The sequence below is a fragment of the Aotus nancymaae genome, unplaced genomic scaffold (genome assembly GCF_030222135.1).
Source record: "Aotus nancymaae isolate 86718 unplaced genomic scaffold, 86718_ANA_hifiasm-v0.15.2.pri h1tg000122l, whole genome shotgun sequence".
Classification (NCBI taxonomy): domain Eukaryota; kingdom Metazoa; phylum Chordata; class Mammalia; order Primates; family Aotidae; genus Aotus; species Aotus nancymaae.
The window spans coordinates 265,019-285,525 of NW_026988537.1; the positions used below are offsets into that span (position 1 = coordinate 265,019).

A 20,507-nucleotide genomic window follows, 5' to 3' on the forward strand; every position below is an offset into this window, starting at 1 on the left:
AGAAAACTCAGCTCAAACTGACTTAATAAGGAATTTTGTTGGCATACATCATCAATAGTCTAAAGATGGGCCAATCTTTTAGGCATGGCTTGATCAGGGCTCACACTCTGTAGTTAATCTTCACCAATTATAATAATAAATGAAATATTTCCATGAAAAGAATTAACAAGATTGCATAGTTTGTTCTCCTCACCTCAGAGTCAGACTTATTGCATTTCTCATCCCTGTTTCCCTTGGAAGCTATTTTGAGTGCCTGATATCTTAGTTCCCCTCTCTGTGTTTTGTCTGTCTCCAGTTGGCCACCCAGGCAGCATCTTTCCCTTGGAAGCCCTACCCTGGCTTAGGTCTGCTCTTCCTAAATGAGTTACTGATGGTGAGATACAATTACCATGATTGGCTTGGCCTAATCAAAACCCACCTCTTGGCTGGGCACGTAATACCTGAGGATAGATAGTATGTTTTAGTCATCCTTATGTTCCTAGTGCTAGGTACATAGTATGTGCTCAGTACATGTTTAGTGATAACTGGGTTTTGTCAGCAATCTGAATTGCTTTAGATTACTTATGCTATGGTTTGAATGTTTGTCCTCTCCAAAACTCATGTTGAAATTTACAGGCCTGGCCAGGCGTGGTGGCTCATGCCTGTAATCCCAGCACTTTGGGAGGCCAAGGAGGGCAGATCACTGAAGGTCAGGAGTTCAAGACCAACCTGGCCAACATGATGAAACCCCATCTCTACTAAAAATACAAAAATTAGCCAGCCGTGGTGGTGGGTGCCTGTCATCCCAGCTACTTACGAGGCTGAGGCAGGAGAATTGCTTGAACTTTGGAGGTGGAGGTTGCAGTGAGCCAAGATCATACCACTCACTACACTCCAGCCTGGGGTGTCAAAGCAAGACCCTATCTCAAAAAAAAAAACCCACCTCTGGAGCTGAGGTCAGTCTATAAAATGGAGAGCCGCAATATCATGGGGGTCAAATAACAGATTTTGGTGGGTGAGCCATGATGTCAGCTATACTTCATGCTGACCAGAACAAGCAAAAATAACAAAGAGAGCAAAGGTGGTAACTTTCGAATGAGAAATATTTTACAGTAGTTATTCCCTAACTAAGAATATTCCAAAGTTAAATGATGCATCAAAAAATTAGTTTCTTTGTTTTCATAGTGTCTGACCTGGAAGGAAAATTAAAATCAAATTCTGGGTAAGTAGGATGAAATATTTTAATTATACTATTCTAAAAATGTGTGCATCCAGGTGATTCGAGAGCTGTTCAGAATGGCATAACTGTGATGTGTCCATCTGGTGATAATGACACAACGATGTTAGAATCTGAATGTCAAGCTCCTGTACAGAAGGTAAAAGTAATGTTATTTTTTCTAACAAATCTTGAAGGGATTTGAAATTGGGTTTGGAAGTGGTACAAGTGGTATTTAAAGCCCTGACTTAAATGAAGTCTTGGATCTCTAAGCCTAATTTGTGCTATGTAATTTTTAAAAAGTACTTGTGAGCAACACCTTTCCTCTACCCACCATCATTGGTCCTCTTGTTTGTGTGTGGTTCTGTTTGTTTGTTTCGTTTTGTATTTTTTGAGACAGAGTCTCACTCTGTCACCCAGGCTGGAGTACAGTGGCGTGATCTCGGCTCACTGCAACCTCTGCCTCCCAGTTTCAAGCAATTCTCATGCCTCAGCCTCCTGAGTACCTGGGATTACAAGAATGTGCCACCATGCCAGGCTAATTTTTTGTATTTTTAGTGGAGACAGGGTTTCGCCATGTTGGCCAGGTTGGTCTCGAATTCCTGATCTTAGGTAATCCACCTGCCTCAGCTTCTCAAAGGGTTGCGATTACAGGCATGAGCCACTGTGCTGGCCCTCCTGTTTGTGTCTAACTGAAAGTTCTATAATGTTGATATTGGCCAGTGATCCCAGTTTTAAAGCATGTCATAAAACCATCTTTTAGAATCTATTCTAGGAATATTTAGGAAATCCAAGGGATTTCCTAATGGAGTCTTATGTCTACTTAATCTTCAAATTACACATTGATACCATTCTTTCAACAGATATTCTAGATGTTTGGGATACATAAGATATACGAGGTTTTCAAGGTGTTTTCAGAAACTGTGAAAGGGATATTTTATTTTATTCTCTCTCTCCCCCTCCTTTCCTCCCTCCCCCTTGTTATTTTTTCCTTACTTTACAGGACAAATCTTAGCCTTAGTGTTTAAGAGTATTGTCTGGAGACAGAAAGCCATTTTGCCATATGAGGATCAAACTGCTTTGGCCCTTGCGCTTTCTTAGCATCTTTGATTCTTTTAGATAATCCTCTGCTCATAATTATTATCATTTAAACTGGCAATATTTAGTGTGGATATTTTGTTATTGATAAGTATGGATAAGAACCATTCAAAAGTGGCTTTTCTGACAACATTAATTTTTTATTTTATTGTATTTTGTTTTACTTAACAAGAGAAGTATCCTCCATCCCCTTTAAGATGCAAAGAATAGTTTTGCAGAGTTTTTGTTTTATAAACTTTTTTGTAGAGATGAGGTCTCCCCTGTGTTGCTCAGGCTGGTCTCTAACTCCTGGGCTCAAGCAGTCCTTCCGCCTTGGCCTCCCAGAGACAGAAAACTCAGCTCAAACTGACTTCATAAGGAATTGTGTTGGCATACATAAGAGACTAGGCTAATAAGCATGAGCCCCTGTGCCCAGCCCAAATTTTCTTAAACATTTGGTTCGTTATGTACTACACTTTTTCTAATTTAACAAAATTTTATAATTTTGACTGGCCCAAAGCAGAGTTTCAAAACAATAAGAAAATGTCCAACAGGACAGAGAGATTACAGCAAAAATAAGCAGCAAAACAAGTCTATGTCATACTGTTCAAGTTTGTGCGACAGGTGTAAGTCACTAAACTATGGGCATAAAAACTTAAGAAGAAACAGGATTGTGTAGTTTGTTCTCTTCACAGCAAAGGATCAAGCAAATTGTTTCCATTCCTGACATTTCCCACCCTTGTTCACTCATTATAAGCAGTGTTAACACTTTTGAAAAGGAGGTTTGGCCCAGGTGCAGTTGCTTATGCCTGTAATCCCAGCTCCTCCAGAGGCTGAGGCAGCAGGATTGCTTGAGCCCAGGAGTTTGAGGCTGCATTTAGCTCTGATTTTGCCGCTGTACTCCAGCCTGAGCAAAAGAGCAAGACCCATCTCTTTAACATAAAAAAATGGGGGTGGCTATAGAATTTTGATGCTAAAATCAATCTGTGAGAAAGTCTTTATGAATAAAGTGCACCCCAGATGGCCCAAGCATCTTGCCTAAGAGCTGGAATTAAACCTAGTCATTTCAGTAGATTTTTTTTTTTAATTTTAAGTTCTGGGGTAGATGTGCAAGAAGAGCAGGTTTGTTACGTAGGTAACCGTGTCCCTTGGTGGTTTGCTGCACTCAGTAGACTTTCAGCTTCTCATCTTTCTACTAAGCAGAGCCCTTAACTTTGTCATTCTTCTCTTACCTCTTCCTCAGGGAAAGGTATTCGTTCTCACCATGTCTAACCTGCCTATCTCTGTTCTTAATTTCCTTTCATTCAACAGATTTACTGTGGAGTTCTCCCGCTCCTATACCTTCTGTCCATTATTCTTTTTTGTCTTATTTTCTCACTATCTGTTTAGATCTTAAATTGGAGTTTCTCTGCCATAGCACTATTAACATTTTAGGCTGGGTAAATTTTTCTTGGGGGTGGGCCTGTGCATTGCAAGCTGATTGACAGGAACCCTATTCTCTACCTGCTAGATCCTAGTAGTGCTCTTTAACCCACCCCCATTTGAAACCAAAAATGTCTAACATAGCCAAATATCCCACTTCAGGGAGATGAGGGTCAAATATCACCCCCAGTTGAGAGTCAATCTTGAACTCCCGACCTCAGGTGATCTGCCCACCTTGGCCTCCAAAGTGCTTGGATTACAGGTGTGAGCCACGATGCCTGGCCTTAGAGTCAATCTTAATTTTACCTAGCATCTAGGTGTTCCCGTATACCTGTAATTTGCACCTCTGCCCCAGAGGGGCCAGTGACCTCTAAATAGATGCATCCCTCCCAGAGTCTTCATAGGGCATGAAACTAGGGCCTACTACTATTCTTTTCTGATTAAATGTGCACCATTGAAATTTCAGTTAGTTTCTATGTAGATGACTCACATATACTTCTAGACCTGACCTCTCATAAGTTTTATCATTTTTGACAACTTCTTAGTTCTCTACAGCCAAAGAAGTGTTAAATTATTTGGGTTTTACCTTTAAAGAGATCTTCTTTTTTTATTTTTATCTTTTAATTTATCTTCTCATTTTGAAACAGACATCCGGGCTGGAGTGCAGTGATGTGATCTTGGCCCACTGCAACCTCCACCTCCCGAGTTCAAGCTGAGACTACAGGCTTGCACCACTGCACCTAGCTAATTTTTGTATTTTCAGTAGAGATGGGGTTTCACCATGTTAGCCAGGCAGGTCTTGAACTCTTGACCTCAAGTGATCTACCCGCCTCAACCTCTCAAAGTGCTGGGATTACCAACGTGAGCCACCAGGCCTGGCCCAAAGGTATCTTCTTTTCCCTTAGCATCACAGAAACCAAGCCTTATTGCCTAAATCTGAGCTCTTTTAACATTCGTGAGTGGTTCTGGTCTGACTTACTTGAGGCTCTCCTTGTTGTAATTTAGTCACTTTTTTTTTTTTTTTTGATACAGGGTCTTGTTCTATTGGCCAGGCTGAAGTATAGTGGTATAATCACAGTTTGCTGCAGCCCCAACCTCCCAGGCTCAAGCGATCCTCCCACCTCAGCCTCCTGAGTAGCTGGGACTACAGGTGCACACCACCACACCCAGCTAATTTTTGATATTTTGTAGAGACAGGGTTTCACCATGTTACCTACTCTGGTCTCTAACTCCTGAGCTCAAGTGATTTACTTAAAGTGCTGGGATTGGCTGGGCGTGGTGGCTCACACCTGTAATCCCAGCACTTTGGGAGGCCGAGGTGGACTCTTTGGTCCAAGAGTTCAAGACCAGACTGGCCAACATGGTGAAACCCTGTCTCTACTAAAAAATACAATTAGCTGGACGTGGTGGCTCATGCCTGTAATCCCAGCTGCTTGGGAGGCTGAGGTAGGAGAATTGCTTGAACCGGGACCCTGGAGGTGGAGGTTGCAGTGAGCCGAGATCGAGCCACTGCACTCTAGCCTGGGCTTACAGAGTGAGACTCCATCTCAAAACAAACAAACAAACAAACAAACAAAAAACCAGTGCTGGGATTATGGGCATACACCACTGTGTTCAGCCTAGTCAACTTTTAATATTCGTATATTAGTCCTCTTGATGTACTGCTCTGATTACATTACTTATCTGTGTGAAAGCTTTAGTGGTTTCCAACCTCTGACACCAGAATGAAAATTATCAGCTCTGTGCTGTGACCCCAAGCTAACTTCTCAGTCTTAACTAAGGAGTCTTGTAATTGATTAAACCTGAACAACTCGTTTCTCTCCAGATATACCTAGCAAGACCTTTATGTGCCTTCTTCCATCAGGAATGCTTTCCATCCTCATCTCTGCTTGTCAAAAGTCTTCTCATTTTTGTGATACCTGAAAAATTCCACATGCAAACTTTCCTGTCTTAGGGTCTGTCAAAATTTCATTGCAATAAAATAATTATTTCAGGACACAGAGGCAGAGACCAGGATTTTATCCTTCCATTATTCTTTATTAAATATATAGTCAGCCTTTGGTACTTGTGGGTTCCATATCCATTGAGTCAACAAAAGATTGAAAATATTTGGGAAAAAAATTGCATCCATACTGAACATGTACAACAGACTTTTTTCTTGTCATTATTCCCCCAGACAATAGAGTATAACAACTATTTACATTGTATTAGGTATTATAAGTAGTCCAGAGATGACTTAAAGTATATAAGAAGGTATGCACAAGTTATATGCAAATACTGTGCCATTTTATATAGGGATTTGAGCATCCATGGATTTTGGTATCTGTGGAAAGTCCTGGAACCAATTCCCCGCAGCTACCAAGGGATGACTGTACTACCATTTATTACCTGTTCTGTTTCAGATCTCTGTTGGAAGGTGAGAGGCTTGAGTTGAATGAGTCCTAGAACTAATAATTAGCCCATTCCATAATTAGAGACAAAAAAAGATTTGATTGACTACTTATAAGAGAGCACAACTGGCTGATCATTGATACATTGGTGAAGGTTGTGTTTAGGGGAAAGGAGGGATGTTTTGACTCCTTTTATTCAGGACAAAAATAAAAGGCCTATAAATACATCTAGTCATAAATCTTCTTTTGCCTTATATGGGACCCTAGACAAGTTTTCTCCTTGTATTTCATGGAAATATATCAAAAGTGCAATCAAGCATAATTATTAAGGAGATAATTATTGTTAAAAATTCAACAGAGGATGTTTTAGTATTGCATAGTCCTCTTTCCTCATTATAGATGGACAGGTTAACTGTTAGAAAGGGCCATCTAGACTTACTTGTGCTTATCTAATATGGTAGCCTCTAGTCACATGTGGCTACTTGAGCCCTTGAAATGTAGCTAAAGGAACTAAGTTTTAATATTTGTCAATTAATTAAAAATGTATGCAATTAAGTTTTGGAAGACTTAGATGTGTTTGGAACAGCTTGACTATACATAACTACTTTTTCAACTGTAAATTTTATTAAATCTAATTACAGATCAATTGTTTCTAGTAGGAATTTAGCATTTGAATTGAAATGTGCTACAAATGTAAATAATTGGGATGACTTAGTATGAAAAAATGTCTTATGTCTTTTATAAGATATATGTTATAATGTATCTTATATGTTGAAATAATGCTTTGGGTATATTTGGTTAAATAAATATATTAAATTTACTTAAATTTTTAAAATATGGCTATTAGAAAACATTAAATTACATATATTTCTGGTGGGCAGCACTAATCTCAACCATGGTATATCTTGTTTAAGAAGAGCAGTCACATCATTTAAGTTTTTTCTTCTTAACCACAAAAAGGAAAAATATATCCATGTCAGAGGGCTCTCAGCAAACTTCCATGCCATTTTAGGGTATGATCTTACTTTGCGTCTGATGAATCCTTTGAGCATTTGCTTTATATTCTCTATAGGATCATAAGTATCTTGATTACACTGAGGGGCTTATTTATTTTTATGCTTTCTTTAAATTATGCGGTTAATATATATGTCCTAAAATAATTGGCAAGTGTGCTACTTTACTTTGGCCCCAGATAAATAATTGAGTTTAGATGATCTATTATGTTTTTGTATTTTTTTTTCTGACTTTGGTAACCTTTAACTTTAGTAAAAGTACATGAAGAATCATATCTATTACTGTATCAAAAAATATTTCCTTCCTTCCAAAATTTGGTTGACATCTGTAGACATAGACTGAACCAAATATTTGTTTTAGGATATAAAGATTAAGAATGCAGATTCATGGAAAAGTTTAGGCAAACCAGTGAAACCAGCATGTGTACTGAAATCCTCAGATGAGCTATTCAACCAATTTAGAAAAGCAGCCATAGAAAAGGAAGTAAAAGCTCGGGCACAGGAACTCCTACGGAAACATTTGGAACAAAATACAAAGGAACCAAAAGTTTCTCAAGAAAATCAGAGGTCTGTAATTTACTGGATTAAAGGAGGCTTTGGGAGATAAAGAATGTATTTTAAATATATTAAATTTCTTATTTGTTAAGTGACTATGATTCAACTATTTAGCAGAACACAGAGCAAATTGTAATTGCAAAAAGTACATTTTTATTGATACTTTTTCTAAGTGGTATCTCTTTTGAAGACAAATAATCAAGGGATTAAGCTACTAAAGATACTAATATTACTAAATTATATAGTCATTACTTTACAGAAATGTCTTAAAGGTTTTCTAGTCTATGTGTAAGAAGATAGTGGTTCATCTTGCTCACAGTTTTCTAAACCCATTTCTTTATTAATATAGCTTAACTTATGTATAATTTGATGCATCAAAAATAAAGCTTAAAAATAATGTTATAACCTGAAAATGGTTGTCTAATATATGGCTTTACATTTGCCATTTAATAATAAATTTTTGTAATACTTTTAAGGAACTTGAAACCTACTTTGAGCTATACTTTTTTTCTTTAAGGGATCTTGGGAATGGATTGACTGTAGAATCTTTTTCAAATAAAATACAAAACAAGTGCTATGGAGAAGAGCAGAAAGAACATCAGCAGTTATTGGAAGCTCAAGATAAATCCAGACTCTGGCTTCTCAAAGACCGTAATTTAGCAAGAGAGAAAGAACAAGAGCGGAGGAGGAGAGAAGCAGTAAGTGAATGTTAGTTTACTAAACCTAATTTAACAAGGGAAAGATTTAACAGAGCACTGTCTTTTGTGTGTTCAAGGATGCATTCGGGGTAATTTTTCAGTGACGGAATTTTATTAAAGTCTAAATTTACCTCTTTAGTGATGATCAGGTTCTAAAATTAAAGGTTAAAATAAAAAATGTCATAGTCAAATGAGGCAAGCACAATGCAATGAGTATCAATCCTGGAAGTACTATACTACCTGAGTACTTTAGTACAACTAAAATGATGGTTCTGGAGGCAAGAGGATCTTTTGAACCCAGGAGTTAGAGGCTGCAGGGAGTTAGGATCATGCCACTGCTCTCCAGTGTGGGTGACAGAGCAACATGGTGCTCTTAAAAAAGATTGTCGGGCCGGGCACGGTGGCTCACGCCTATAATCCCAGCACTTTGGGAGACCGAGGCGGGTGGATCACGAGGTCAAGAGATCAAGACCATCCTGGTCAACATGGTGAAACCCCGTCTCTACTAAAAATACAAAAAATCAGCTTGGCATGGTGGCACTTGCCTATAATCCCAGCTACTCAGGAGGCTGAGGCAGGAGAATTGCCTGAACCCAGGAGGCAGAGGTTGCGGTGAGCCGAGATCGGGCCATTGCACTCCAGACTGGGTAACAAGAGTGAAACTCTGTCTCAAAAAAAAAAAAAAAAGATTGTCTGCCAATTTACTAGACTCTTAGACCTTGGCAATTATCTAACTCTCTAAAGTGGGAATAATAATACCTATTGTGAAGGTGAAATGAATAAGCATGTATTAAGCACATAGGAAAATGCAGTAGGTGAAGTGATGTATCACTTACTATTATTACTCTTTAAAAATCTGTAAACCACCTATGAATTGTGGCCAGAAGATAGGCCATCTGTTCCAGGTCAGCATTTCTTCAGTTGACTGCTAGATTAAGAAGCTGACTTTCATTTAGAAGTCCTAATATGCAGAAAATAATATTGTAAAAGCTAAAATTGATTCCTTCTTTTATTCATGGATTATTTCATAAGTGTTTAGTTTACAGATATTTGGGAATTTTCCGATTCTAGTGATTTCTTTTTCTTTTTTCTTTTCTTTACTTTTTTTTTTTTTTTTAAGACAGAGTCTTGCTCTGTCTCATGGACTGGAGTGCAGTGGCGTGATCTCGGCTCACTGCCACCTCCACCTCCCAGGTTCAACCTTTTCTCCTGCCTCAGCCTCCCTAGCAGCTGGAATTACAGGCACCTGCCACTACACGAAGCTAATTTTTTGTATTCTTAGTAGAGAAGGGGTTTCACCATGTTGGCCAGGCTGGTCTCAAACTCCTGACCTTGTGATTCACCTGGCTCAACCTCCCAAAGTGCTGGGATTACAGGCATAAGCCACCACTCTCGGCCTGTTTTTTATTTTTATTTTATTTTTTGAGACAGAGTCTCACTCTGTCACCCAGGCTGGAGTGCAGTGGCGCAGTCTCGGCTCACTGCAACCTCCACCTCCCGGGGTCAAGTGATTCTCCTGCCTCAGCCTCCCAAGTAGCTGGGATTATAGCCGCCCACTACCACACCTGGCTAATTTTTGTATTTTTAGTAGAGCCGAGGTTTCGCCATGTTGGCCAGGCTAGTCTTGAACTCCTGACCTGGATTATCCACCCACCTCGGCCTCCCAAAGTGCTGGGATTACAGGTGTGAGCCACTGCACCTGGCCCATTTCTTTGTTTAGATCTAGATATCCAAATAGTGTAATTTTCATTTTGCATAAAGGACGTCCTTTGAACATTTCTTGTAGTGTAGATCTGCTGGCAGTCAGTTCTTTCCACTTCTGTGCATCTGAAAATGCCTTTATTTGGCCTTTTTTCCCATTCATAGGCTTTATTTTTTAGAGCAGTTACATTCGTAGCAAAACTGAGCTGAAAATACAGAGTTCCTATGTGCCATATCCCTCTATATAAATGTCGTCTCCCACCATCAGAGTCAACACAGCCTTGGTTTAATCAAGCAAAGTCTGTAGTTCAGACTTTGCTTTGTACTTTGTGTTGTACTTTTTATGGATTTTGACAAATGTGTAATGATATACATCAATCACTATAGTTTCATACAGAATAGTTTTCCTGTCCTAAAAGTTTCCTGTGCTCCACCTATTCATCCTTCCTTCCAACCCTGGCAACCACTGATCTTTTTACTGTCTCCATAGGTTTATCTTGTCCAGAAAGTCATATAGTTGGAATCATGCACTATGCAGCCTTTTCAGATTGTTGTCTTTGACTTAGCAATGTGCATTTAAGGTTCCTCTCTGTTTCCTTGACTTAATAGCTCAATCATTTTTTTAAATAATTATTTTAATTGACAGACAAATTATATATATTTATGGTATACATTGATGTTTTGTGGAATGGCTACATCAAACTAACCTCACTTTTTGTGGTGAGAACACTTAAAATCTATTCTTAGTAATTTTTTTAGTATGTAATACATTGTTTTTAACTAGTCTCCATGTTGTACATTCAATCTCTTGGAACTCCTATCTAACTGAAATTTTGTATGCTTTGAATAATATTTCCTATCTCTACCCCAAGCCCTCCCCATACCCTAATAAATTACCATTTTGTTCTCTGCTTCTGTGGATTCAACTTAAGATTCCACATATAAGTGAGATCATGTGGTGTTTATCTTTCTGTGGCTGGCTTATTTCACTTAACATAATGTCCTCTGGGTTCATCCCTGTTGTTGAAAATGATGGAATTTTCTTTTAAAAGATTGAATATTATTCCATTACATATATCACATTTTCTCTATTCAGCCACACATGGACATTTAGGGTAATTCCATATCTTGGCTATCATGATAGGTCATTTCTTTTTAGCACAGAACGGTATTTCATTATATGAATATACCACAGTTTGGTTATTACTTACCTATTGAAGGACGTCTTGGTTGCCTCCAACTTATAACAATTAAGAATAACACTGCCATGAACATTTATGTGCAGGTTTTTCAATTTGCCACTTTTTTTTTTTTTTTGGACAAAGTCTCACTCTGTTGCCCAGGAGAGAGTGCAGTGGCATGATCATGGCTCACTGCAGCCTTGACCTCCCAAGCTCGAGATCCTCCCATCCCAACCCCACAGCAGCTGGGACCTCAGGCATGTACCACCACACCCGGCGAATTTTTGATTTCTTTTTTTTTTTTTGGAGAGACAAAGTCTCACTGTGTTGCCCAGGGTGGTCTTGAACTCCTGAGCTCAAGCAATTTGCCTGCCTCTGCCTCCCAGAGTGCTAGAGTTATAGGTGTGAGCCCCTGCACCTGGCCTTGCCTTCAATTTTGTGAAAGATGCTTTTACTGAATTTAGAACTCTAGAATGTTAGTGTTTGTTTTTTGTTTGTTTTTTTTTTGAGACAGAGTTTCGCTCTTGTTACCCAGGCTGGAGTGCAATGGCGCGATCTCGGCTCACTGCAACCTCCGCCTCCTGGGTTCAGGCAATTCTCCTGCCTCAGCCTCCCGAGTAGCTGGGATTACAGGCATGCGCCACCATGCCCAGCTAATTTTTTGTATTTTTAGTAGAGACGGGGTTTCACCATGTTGACCAGGATGGTCTCGATCTCTTGACCTCGTGATCCACCCACCTCAGCCTCCCAAAGTGCTGGGATTACAGGCGTGAGCCACCGCGCCCGGCCGTGTTTTTTATTTTGGTACTTTAAAAGTACTTGTTCACAGTCTCATTGATTCCATTGTTTCCACTGAGAAGTCCATTATCATTATCTTTGGTCTTTCTGTATATAGTATGTTTCTCTCTACTTGCCTTTAACATGTTTATTGATCACTGGGTTTCAGCAATTGTTTTCTTCATGTTTCTTGTGATTTGTTGAGCTTATTTGAGATGTATGTTTATAGTTTTCATCAAGCTTGGAAACATTTTGGCCATTATAATATCCCCCCTCACTCCCTTGTGAAGACTCCAATTATTTATGTATTAGACCACTTAAAGTTTAAAGTTGTCCCACAGCTCACTAATGCTTCTTATTTTTATTTATTTATTTATTTATTTTGAGACTGAATCTCACTCTGTCCACCAGGCTGGAGTGCAGTGGTGTGATCTTGGCTCACGGCAACCTCCACCTCCTCTCAGGTTCAAGTGATCTCACGCCTCAGCCTCCTGAGTAGCTGGAATAAAGGCACATGCCACCATGTCCAGCTAATTTTGTTTTTGTTTTAGTTTTTAGTAGAGACAGTGTTTCACCATGTTGGCCAGGCTAGTCTCAAACTCCTGTCCTTAAGGAATATGCCTGCCTCGGCCTCCCAAAGTGCTGTGATTATAGATGTGAGCCACCTGCACCTGGGCTGGTCTTTTAATTTTTTTTAATTATTTTTTCCCTTTGAATTTATTTTTGATAAATTCACCAGTCTTCTCTTCGGTGTCTAATCTTCTGTTAATCCCCAGGGTATTATTTTTCATCCCAGACATTGTAGATGTGTGATTTGGGTTTACTAAAAGTGTGTGTGTATGTGTTTATCTCTGTTAAATTTCTGAAAAAATGGGATACAGTTAAAATAACTGTTTTAATGTGCTTCTCTGCTAATTTCAATATTTATGTCAGTTCTGGGTCAGTTTCAACTAGTTGGTTAGTCTCTTTGTGAATAGCATTTTTCTGCTGCTTTGCATAACTGACGATCGTAAATACCAGATGTCGTGAGTGTTTCCTTGTTGGGTGCTAGATTTTTTTTTTCCAGCAATCTTGGTCCCATAGAGCTAGATATTTTTGTAATCCCGGGAAAGACATGTGAATTCATAGGATATATAAGACCATTCGTTTGAGAAGAAAAGAGCCATTGGCTTTAGCTATAGTATTGGTTAAAGTACAAATTAATTTTCTAGGTATAACAGAAGTTTTGTCAGCCACATATTCCATAATGCTAGGGTAGAAACAAGTCACATTTAATTGTGCTGTAACATATGGTGAAGTTTACTTTAGAGCAGTATGATCTCAGTAGAACTTACTACAATGATAGAACTATGCTTTATCTACACAAACATACTAGTAAATAGCCACATAGGGCTGTTGAGCACAGGAAATGTAGCTAATACAACTAAGGAACTGAATTTTAAACTTTAATTTTAATGAACTCAATGTTTAATAGAAACTTTTTGGTAATGTCTTTTGGAGGTTTTAAGGAACTCATTGTTAAATTTTATTAGCAGTTGTCCTAAAGTCTTTCTGTAGTGAAGTAAAAATTTTTCCTGTTGGCACTCACGGGGGCCTGACTTAAGTCACCCCCAAGTGATTTCACTGCCCCCCTAGTTGCCATCCAACAACACAACGAGGTAACCTGATAAATTCCCAATATCCTAAGCACTTTTCTGGAACATGACTAAGAACCCGCTGAAAGTTGACCAATGATGTCACGTCTAGCAGCTTGATAACTGACAGCCTGACCTTGGATCTATCTGCTATCATTTTTGACAGCCCAGCCTCTTATCTTGCTCCCAGTCGAGAGAGCCATACTCTGTAAAGCAATAATAACTTGACACTTTTCAGAGCTCCCAAAAGTTCACCTCATGCCAGTTCCCTTGACCAAACTTTTGATTTTAAATTTGAATAGTTGAAGAGTGTATTTAGGACCACAGAGAATAGCCAGCTTATGGTGTCAGCTCTAGGGAGCATTAGTTAGTATTAAAAGTCATGGTATTGACCGTGGGCAGCGGCTCACAACTGTAATCCCAACACTTTGGGAGGCGGAGGCAGGCAGATCACTGGAGGTTAAGGAGTTCAAGAACAGCCTGGCCAACATGGGGAAACCCCATCTCTACTAAAAATACAAAAATTAGCCAGCCATGGTGGCGCACCTGTAATGCCAGCTACTTGGGAGGCTGAAGCAGGAGAATAATTTGAACCGGGAGACAGAGGGTTACAGGGAGCTGAGATTATGCCACTGCACTCCAGCCTGGGTGACAGTGAGACTCCCATCTCAAAAAAAACCATGGTATCTAAGGTTAATTGGTACAGAGAATAACCAGTTCTCTGTTGATAATTGCTCTACATGCACAGATTTTAGTCAAGATGTAAGAAAATCTAAAATAAGCTGATACACACAACCTTTAAATAAAAACAGGTTTCATTACATATTCTACAATTTTGCAGCATGTCCAGATACTTACAGCAGTATCACACAATACTTAAACTAGGACAACGTATCCAGTGCCTATATTGGAGACTTAATATAGAACTTTAAGGAACTATCTGGGCTAGGCATTTGGCATCCTACAAACTGGGTGCTAAGAATGTAGTCTGGGGCCAGGTGTGGTGGCTCACACCTGTAATCCCAGCACTTTGGGAGGCCAAGGCAGGTGGATCACTTGAGATCAGGAGTTTGAGACCAGCCTGGCCAACATAGTGAAATTCTGTCTCTACTAAAAATACAAAAATTAGCTGGGCTTGGTGGTGTGCATCTGTAGCCCCAGCTACTTGGGAGGCTAAAACATGAGAATCACCTGAACCTGTGAGGCAGAGGTTGCAGTGAGCTGAGGTCATGCCACTGTACTCCAGCCTGGGCAACAGAGTGAGACTCTATCTCAAGAAACAAAAAAAGAATGTAGTCTGGGCCAGTTGCAGCAGCTCACACCTGTAATCCCAGCACTTTGGGAGGCCAAAGTGGGTGGATCTCTTGAGGTCAGGAGTTCGAGACCAGCCTGGCCAATGGAACAAAACCTCATCTCTACTAAAAATGCAAAATGAGCTGGGCATGGTGATGCGCATCTATAATCCCAGGTCCTCAGGAGGCTAAGGAAGGAGACTCACTTGAACCCAGGAGGCGGAGGTTGCAGTGAGCCAAGACCATGCCACTGCACTCCAGCCTGGGTGACAGAACGAGACTCTGTTTAAAAAAAAAAAAAAAAAAAAAAAAGGCAAAAAAAGAATGTAGTCTAGATTAAGATTTAAGAAGTATCCTTTTGTCTCTAAGGTAAATTTAAGGAAATTTTTATGGTTTATAAGAGTCAGACATAAATGTTAAATATCCTTTCAATAGGCAAATCATAATTCTAAATATTTTCCCACATAGCTAATGAGAATGCTAATTCCCATTCAAGAAGCCAACCGATTGTAAATTGGTGCTTTTACCTCCCACTCTGATCTGTTGTTGTTTATTGATTTATTTTTTAAAAATCATTTTGTAGCTGGAGGCAGGCGGATCACGGGGTCAGGAGTTTGAGACCAACCTGACCAACATGGAGAAACCCTGTCTCTACTAAATATACAAAAATTAGCCGGGCATGGTGGTGCATGCCTGTAGTCCCAACTACTCGGGAGGCTCAGGCAGGAGAATCACTTAAACCCGGGAGGCGGAGGTTGCCGTGAGTCGAGATGGCGCCATTGCACTCCAGCCTGGGCGACGAAAGCGGAACTCTGTCTCCAAAAAAAATCATTTTGTGAACTTTAATATTTGGTGTCATCTTAGATGCTAAAGAATATCTAACTATAAGGGCATTTAGAAAAGGCTTCAGAGTATAGTTGACGTTTGTTTCCCTTGTCTTAATTAGCTTTTTCTCTACTTTGGCTTATTTTTTAAATAGCTTTTCAGTGATTAATATGGCATTTTGCTTGAATGTTACATATTTAATCTGATTAGATCTTCATAAATGCTTATACGTAGAACAGACTTACTAGGTTGCACAGTAAATGGCGGACTCAAGGAAAGTGCGTAGCTTTAACATTACGTATTATAGTTGTCTCTCTCCTAACGAAGATACTGATTCATTCCGAAAGTAAGTTTGTGTGTCTGGCGTTATGTCTGTATTAGAAGTAGACAATGTGCTCTCAGAGTTTAGGTTCTTATTCATACCCACTCTTGTCAACTTTGAACTGTCTCTGTGACTTGTAGAGGGGAGTCAAACTTATTCTTAGTGTTCTTGTAGGTTTTGTTTTTTATCACATGAACAATATATTAATAAATCAGGTAGAATTTGGAAAGAACTAATTATGTACAAATTTATTCAAACTGAGAAAAAATAATAAATTATTATTGAATAAATTTCGTTTTGTGTGATCTGTTCCCAAATGTGGCATAATCATTATTGCATAGTTATAATAAAAGCATACATTTTTAAAGTAATATGAAAATTTTCTGCTTTTTCAACAGATGGCGGGTACCATTGATATGACTCTTCAAAGCGACATTATGACAATGTTTGAAAACAACTTTGATTAAAACTCAGTTTTTAAATTAACTATCAACTTAAAATGAATGGTAAAAGATCAAAATGTATATGCTAAAATGATTGCTTTCAGATACCAAGATGCCAATCTTATATTGTATTTTGATGACTCTACAATGATTAAACAGTTTTCACTTACATTTTTAATAGCTATATGCTTATTTTTTTAATGACATAATTCACAGGAAATTTAATAATTTTGGATCCCTAAAAATTGGATGAATTCCCAGATATTCATTCTTTCTATAAATAATTATGTATTATAGGCCTTGTTTTAAGCAATGAAAATTCAAAAGGGATAGTTCCTGCTTGTTTAAAAATGAAGAGTATGGCTTTTCTTATTCAATAAGTGAAAAATAATGAATAATATATTAAACTGTATAAAAAACATAGTTCTTGTTGAGTTTTTATCCTTTAAAACTAATATTTCTCTGCCTTCAAAAATATTTAGATTCTAACAAATAATACTTGGTTTCATTGAATGTCAGATTTCATAAGATTCTCTGCTGGTTCTATATTAAAAATTTATATTGAAATGTAATTTAAAGAAACATTGGCCAGAATTGCCAGTTGGGGTGTCTGACACCTACAATCCCAGCTCTTTGGGAGATCAAGGTGGGCAGATTGCTCAGGAGTTTTGGCCTGGGCAACGTGGTGAAACCTTGTCTCTACAAAAAATCAGCTGGATGTGGTGATGCATGCCTGTGGTCCCAGCTACTTGGGAGGCTGAGGTAGGAAGATCACTTGAGCCCAGGAAGCAGAGGTTGCAGTGAGCTGAAATCACACCACTGCACTCCAGCCTGGGTGATAGAGTGAGACCCTCGCCACAAAAAAAAAAAAAAAAATGAGGTATGGTGGCACACGCCAATAGTCTCAGCTACATGGAAGGCTGAGGCAGGAGAATCACTTGAACCTAGGAGGTCAAGACTGCAGTGCGCTGTGTTTGTGCTACTTCACTCCAGCCTTAGGAACAGAGACCCTATCTCAAAAAAAGGAAAAAAATAACACAACAAAACAAGAAATACTGCCTATGGTTTGAAAGATGTTGAATTTGAGTCAAAATAACTAAAATATTTATTTGTAATATTTAATAGTGATTATCATGTATGTAAGTTTCTATATGAACTTATGAGACATTTCTTAGTATGCATATGTGATAGCAATGAATGTTTAAAATATTTTACTTAACTACAGTAAGGCTTTTATTTAAATATTCTGTAAAATGTTCATTCTGTTATTTTCAAGTTGCAATTATGTGTCAACCATGTGTATCAGCTTAATGTATTTTAAAATTTTGAACTCTTGAAGTGTAACATGATTCAGGCAGTGTTTTGATACTATCTAAAGTAAAAATTTAAAGTATGTGCTTATTATAGCAAAAGGAAAAATTTCTTGACTTCATTTTTACAATTAATATAAATTTTTTATGTATCTTTAAATTATCAGGCATTTTAAAAACATGATTAACTAGTAACTAAATGGTAATGTGACCTTCATGACACAGCCAGAATTAAAGTGATAGGGTAGCTCATGCCTGTAATCCCAGCACTTTGGGAGGCTGAGGCAGACAGATTGTTTGAGCCCAGGAATTCAAGACTTGCCTGGGCAACAGGATGAGACTCCGTCTCTACAAAAAAAATACAAAAATTAGCAGGGACCTGTAGTCCCAGCTACTTAAAAGGTAGGAGTCAGGGGTGGATCTCTTGAGCCCAGAAGGTCAAGATTGCAGTGAGCTGAGATCATGCCACTGCGCTCTAGCCTGGGAGATGGGAGTGAAACCCTGCCAAATAAATAAATAAGTAAAGTGACAGTGTATTCTTTTTTTTTTTTTTTTTTTAGAGATGGGGTCTCACTCTGTTGCCCAGGCTGGAGTGCAGTGGCTATTCACAGGCCCCGCTACTGATCAACATGGGAGTTTTGACCACAGAAGTTTTGACCTGCTCTGTTTCTGACCTGGGACAGTTCACCCCTCCTTAGGCAACCTGGTGGTCCCCCGCTCCTGGGAGGACACTATTGATGCCGAACTTAGTGCAGATACCCGATCGGCATAGTGCACTACAGCCCAGAACTCCTGAACTCAAGCGATCCTCCAGCCTCAGCCTCCCAAGTAGCTGGGACTACAGGCATGTGCCACCACGTCCGGCAGTTACAGTGTATTCTTATCCAACTATACCTATTTTAACTAAGAAATTAGTTTGTGCGGGCTAAACAGTATAGATTGTCCTATAAGATTATAATTTTATTTACATAATATAAAAAATTATAGAGAGCTATGTTTGGTTACTCTATTTAACCGACTTGACACTTAACCTATTCTCAGACTATAAGGGGCCTGGCACGTTGCAGTTACTCGACAAACTTTTATTGGGTTAGTTGAAGTCAGTTTAGCAAATAAAGGTATTGATTTATAACCAATCCTTCCTATAGTATACATTATTTTTAGTAAAAGATTGTTTGGCTTCTCTTAACGTCATACATATAACTGTCTCCAACTAAATCCTGATTTTGTGAAGCCTTCCTTTTCTGGCTCCATCTCACATCCCCTCCAACTCCTAGAACATTTTTATTGTTTTCCAGAATCCATGATAAGTCATCAATGATGTTCTCTCTGCGCAGTCAATCCTTTTGATTTTTTCTTTCTTGTTTTTGTTCTGAGTTTTGAATGTGTAGTCCCTGGACCAGCTACATCAGCAGTGTCTGGGATTTTTTAGAAATGCAAATTCTCAGACTTAAGACCTACTAAATCAGAAACTCTGGATGTGAGGTCCAGCAGTCTATAGTTGAACAAACCCGCTAGGTCATTCTTGTACACACTGAAGTTTGAGATCCCCTGCTCTCACACAGCTCTGGCTTTCTCCTGCAGCCTCTCATTTGGAGCTTGCTTTCTTGTGGTTTTTCTTTGTAGGGCTGCTTGTAGACCATTCTCTTTCTTACCTCCCTCCTCCCTAAAATCTTCCAGCTTAAAATTTTTCCTTATCATCAGACTATATCACCCATCATCATTTACCATTCCTGGTTCACTCTTTCTTGTTCTCAGATTTTAGTCTCTACTTCACCATCACTCTCCAAATGACACTTAGTCCTTTGACCTCTCTGCTAATGATCTAGAGTAGCAAGGTTAGTCTCGGCCACTCACTCCTTTGTCATCACTCCTTTGTCATTACCCGTAACAAAAACCCTTGGTCTCAGTTTCCAGCATCCTATTCTGTCCCTACTTGCTCCTATCTTTTTTTCTAGCATACTCCTTGTAGGCCCTTGACACCAACAATCCTTAGACTTAACCAAGGCCTACAATCCATCAGTCCTAGTGCTTTTCACAGCACCTCACCTTTCATGCCCTTACTTCTCTGCTTATCCTAAGTTTGTAGTATATTATTTATCTTTTTTTTTTTTTTTTTTTTGAGACAGTCTCGCACTGTCGCCCAGGCTGTAGTGCAGTGGTGCGAACTCAACTCACTGCAATCTCCTCCTCCTGGGTTCAAGCAATTCTCCTGCCTCAGTCTCCTGAGTAGCTGGGACTACAGGCGTGTGCTACCACACCCAGGTAATTTGTTTATATTTTTAGTAGAGACAGGGTTTCACCATGTTGGCCAAGATGGTCTCAATCTGACCTTGTGATCCACTCACCTCGGCCTCCCAAAGTGCTGGGATTACAGGTGTGAGCCACCGCGCCTGGCCTGATTTGTCTTTTTATTTATTTATCTGACACAGCATCTCACTCTGCTGCCCAGGCTAGAGTGCTGTGGCACAATCTCAGCTCACTGCAACCTCCGCCTCCTGGGCTCAAGCCATCCTCTCGCCTCAGCCTCCTGACTAGCTGCGATTACAGGCACCTGCCACCACACCTGGCTAATTTTTTTGTATTTTTAGTTGAAACGGGGTTTCACCATGTTGGCCAGGCTTGTCTTGAACTCCTGACCTCAAGTGATCCACCCTCCTTAGCCTCCCAAG

The 20,507-nt window shown here is 39.3% G+C and overlaps 1 protein-coding gene across 3 annotated transcripts in view; it reads left to right on the forward strand.

The window, feature by feature from the left end:
* Positions 1-16,696, forward strand: part of BRDT (bromodomain testis associated) — a 52,711-nt gene extending 36,015 nt beyond the window's left edge. For all 3 annotated transcript variants that reach the window (XM_012440387.2, XM_012440386.3, XM_012440388.2), the window contains 4 exons: positions 1,255-1,355; positions 7,459-7,664; positions 8,170-8,350; positions 16,481-16,696. In XM_012440387.2, the coding sequence (XP_012295810.2) occupies positions 1,255-1,355; positions 7,459-7,664; positions 8,170-8,350; positions 16,481-16,549 (557 nt within the window). In that variant the 3' untranslated portion in view covers positions 16,550-16,696. The remainder of the gene's footprint in view (positions 1-1,254; positions 1,356-7,458; positions 7,665-8,169; positions 8,351-16,480) is intronic.
* Positions 16,697-20,507: the final 3,811 nt, after the last annotated feature.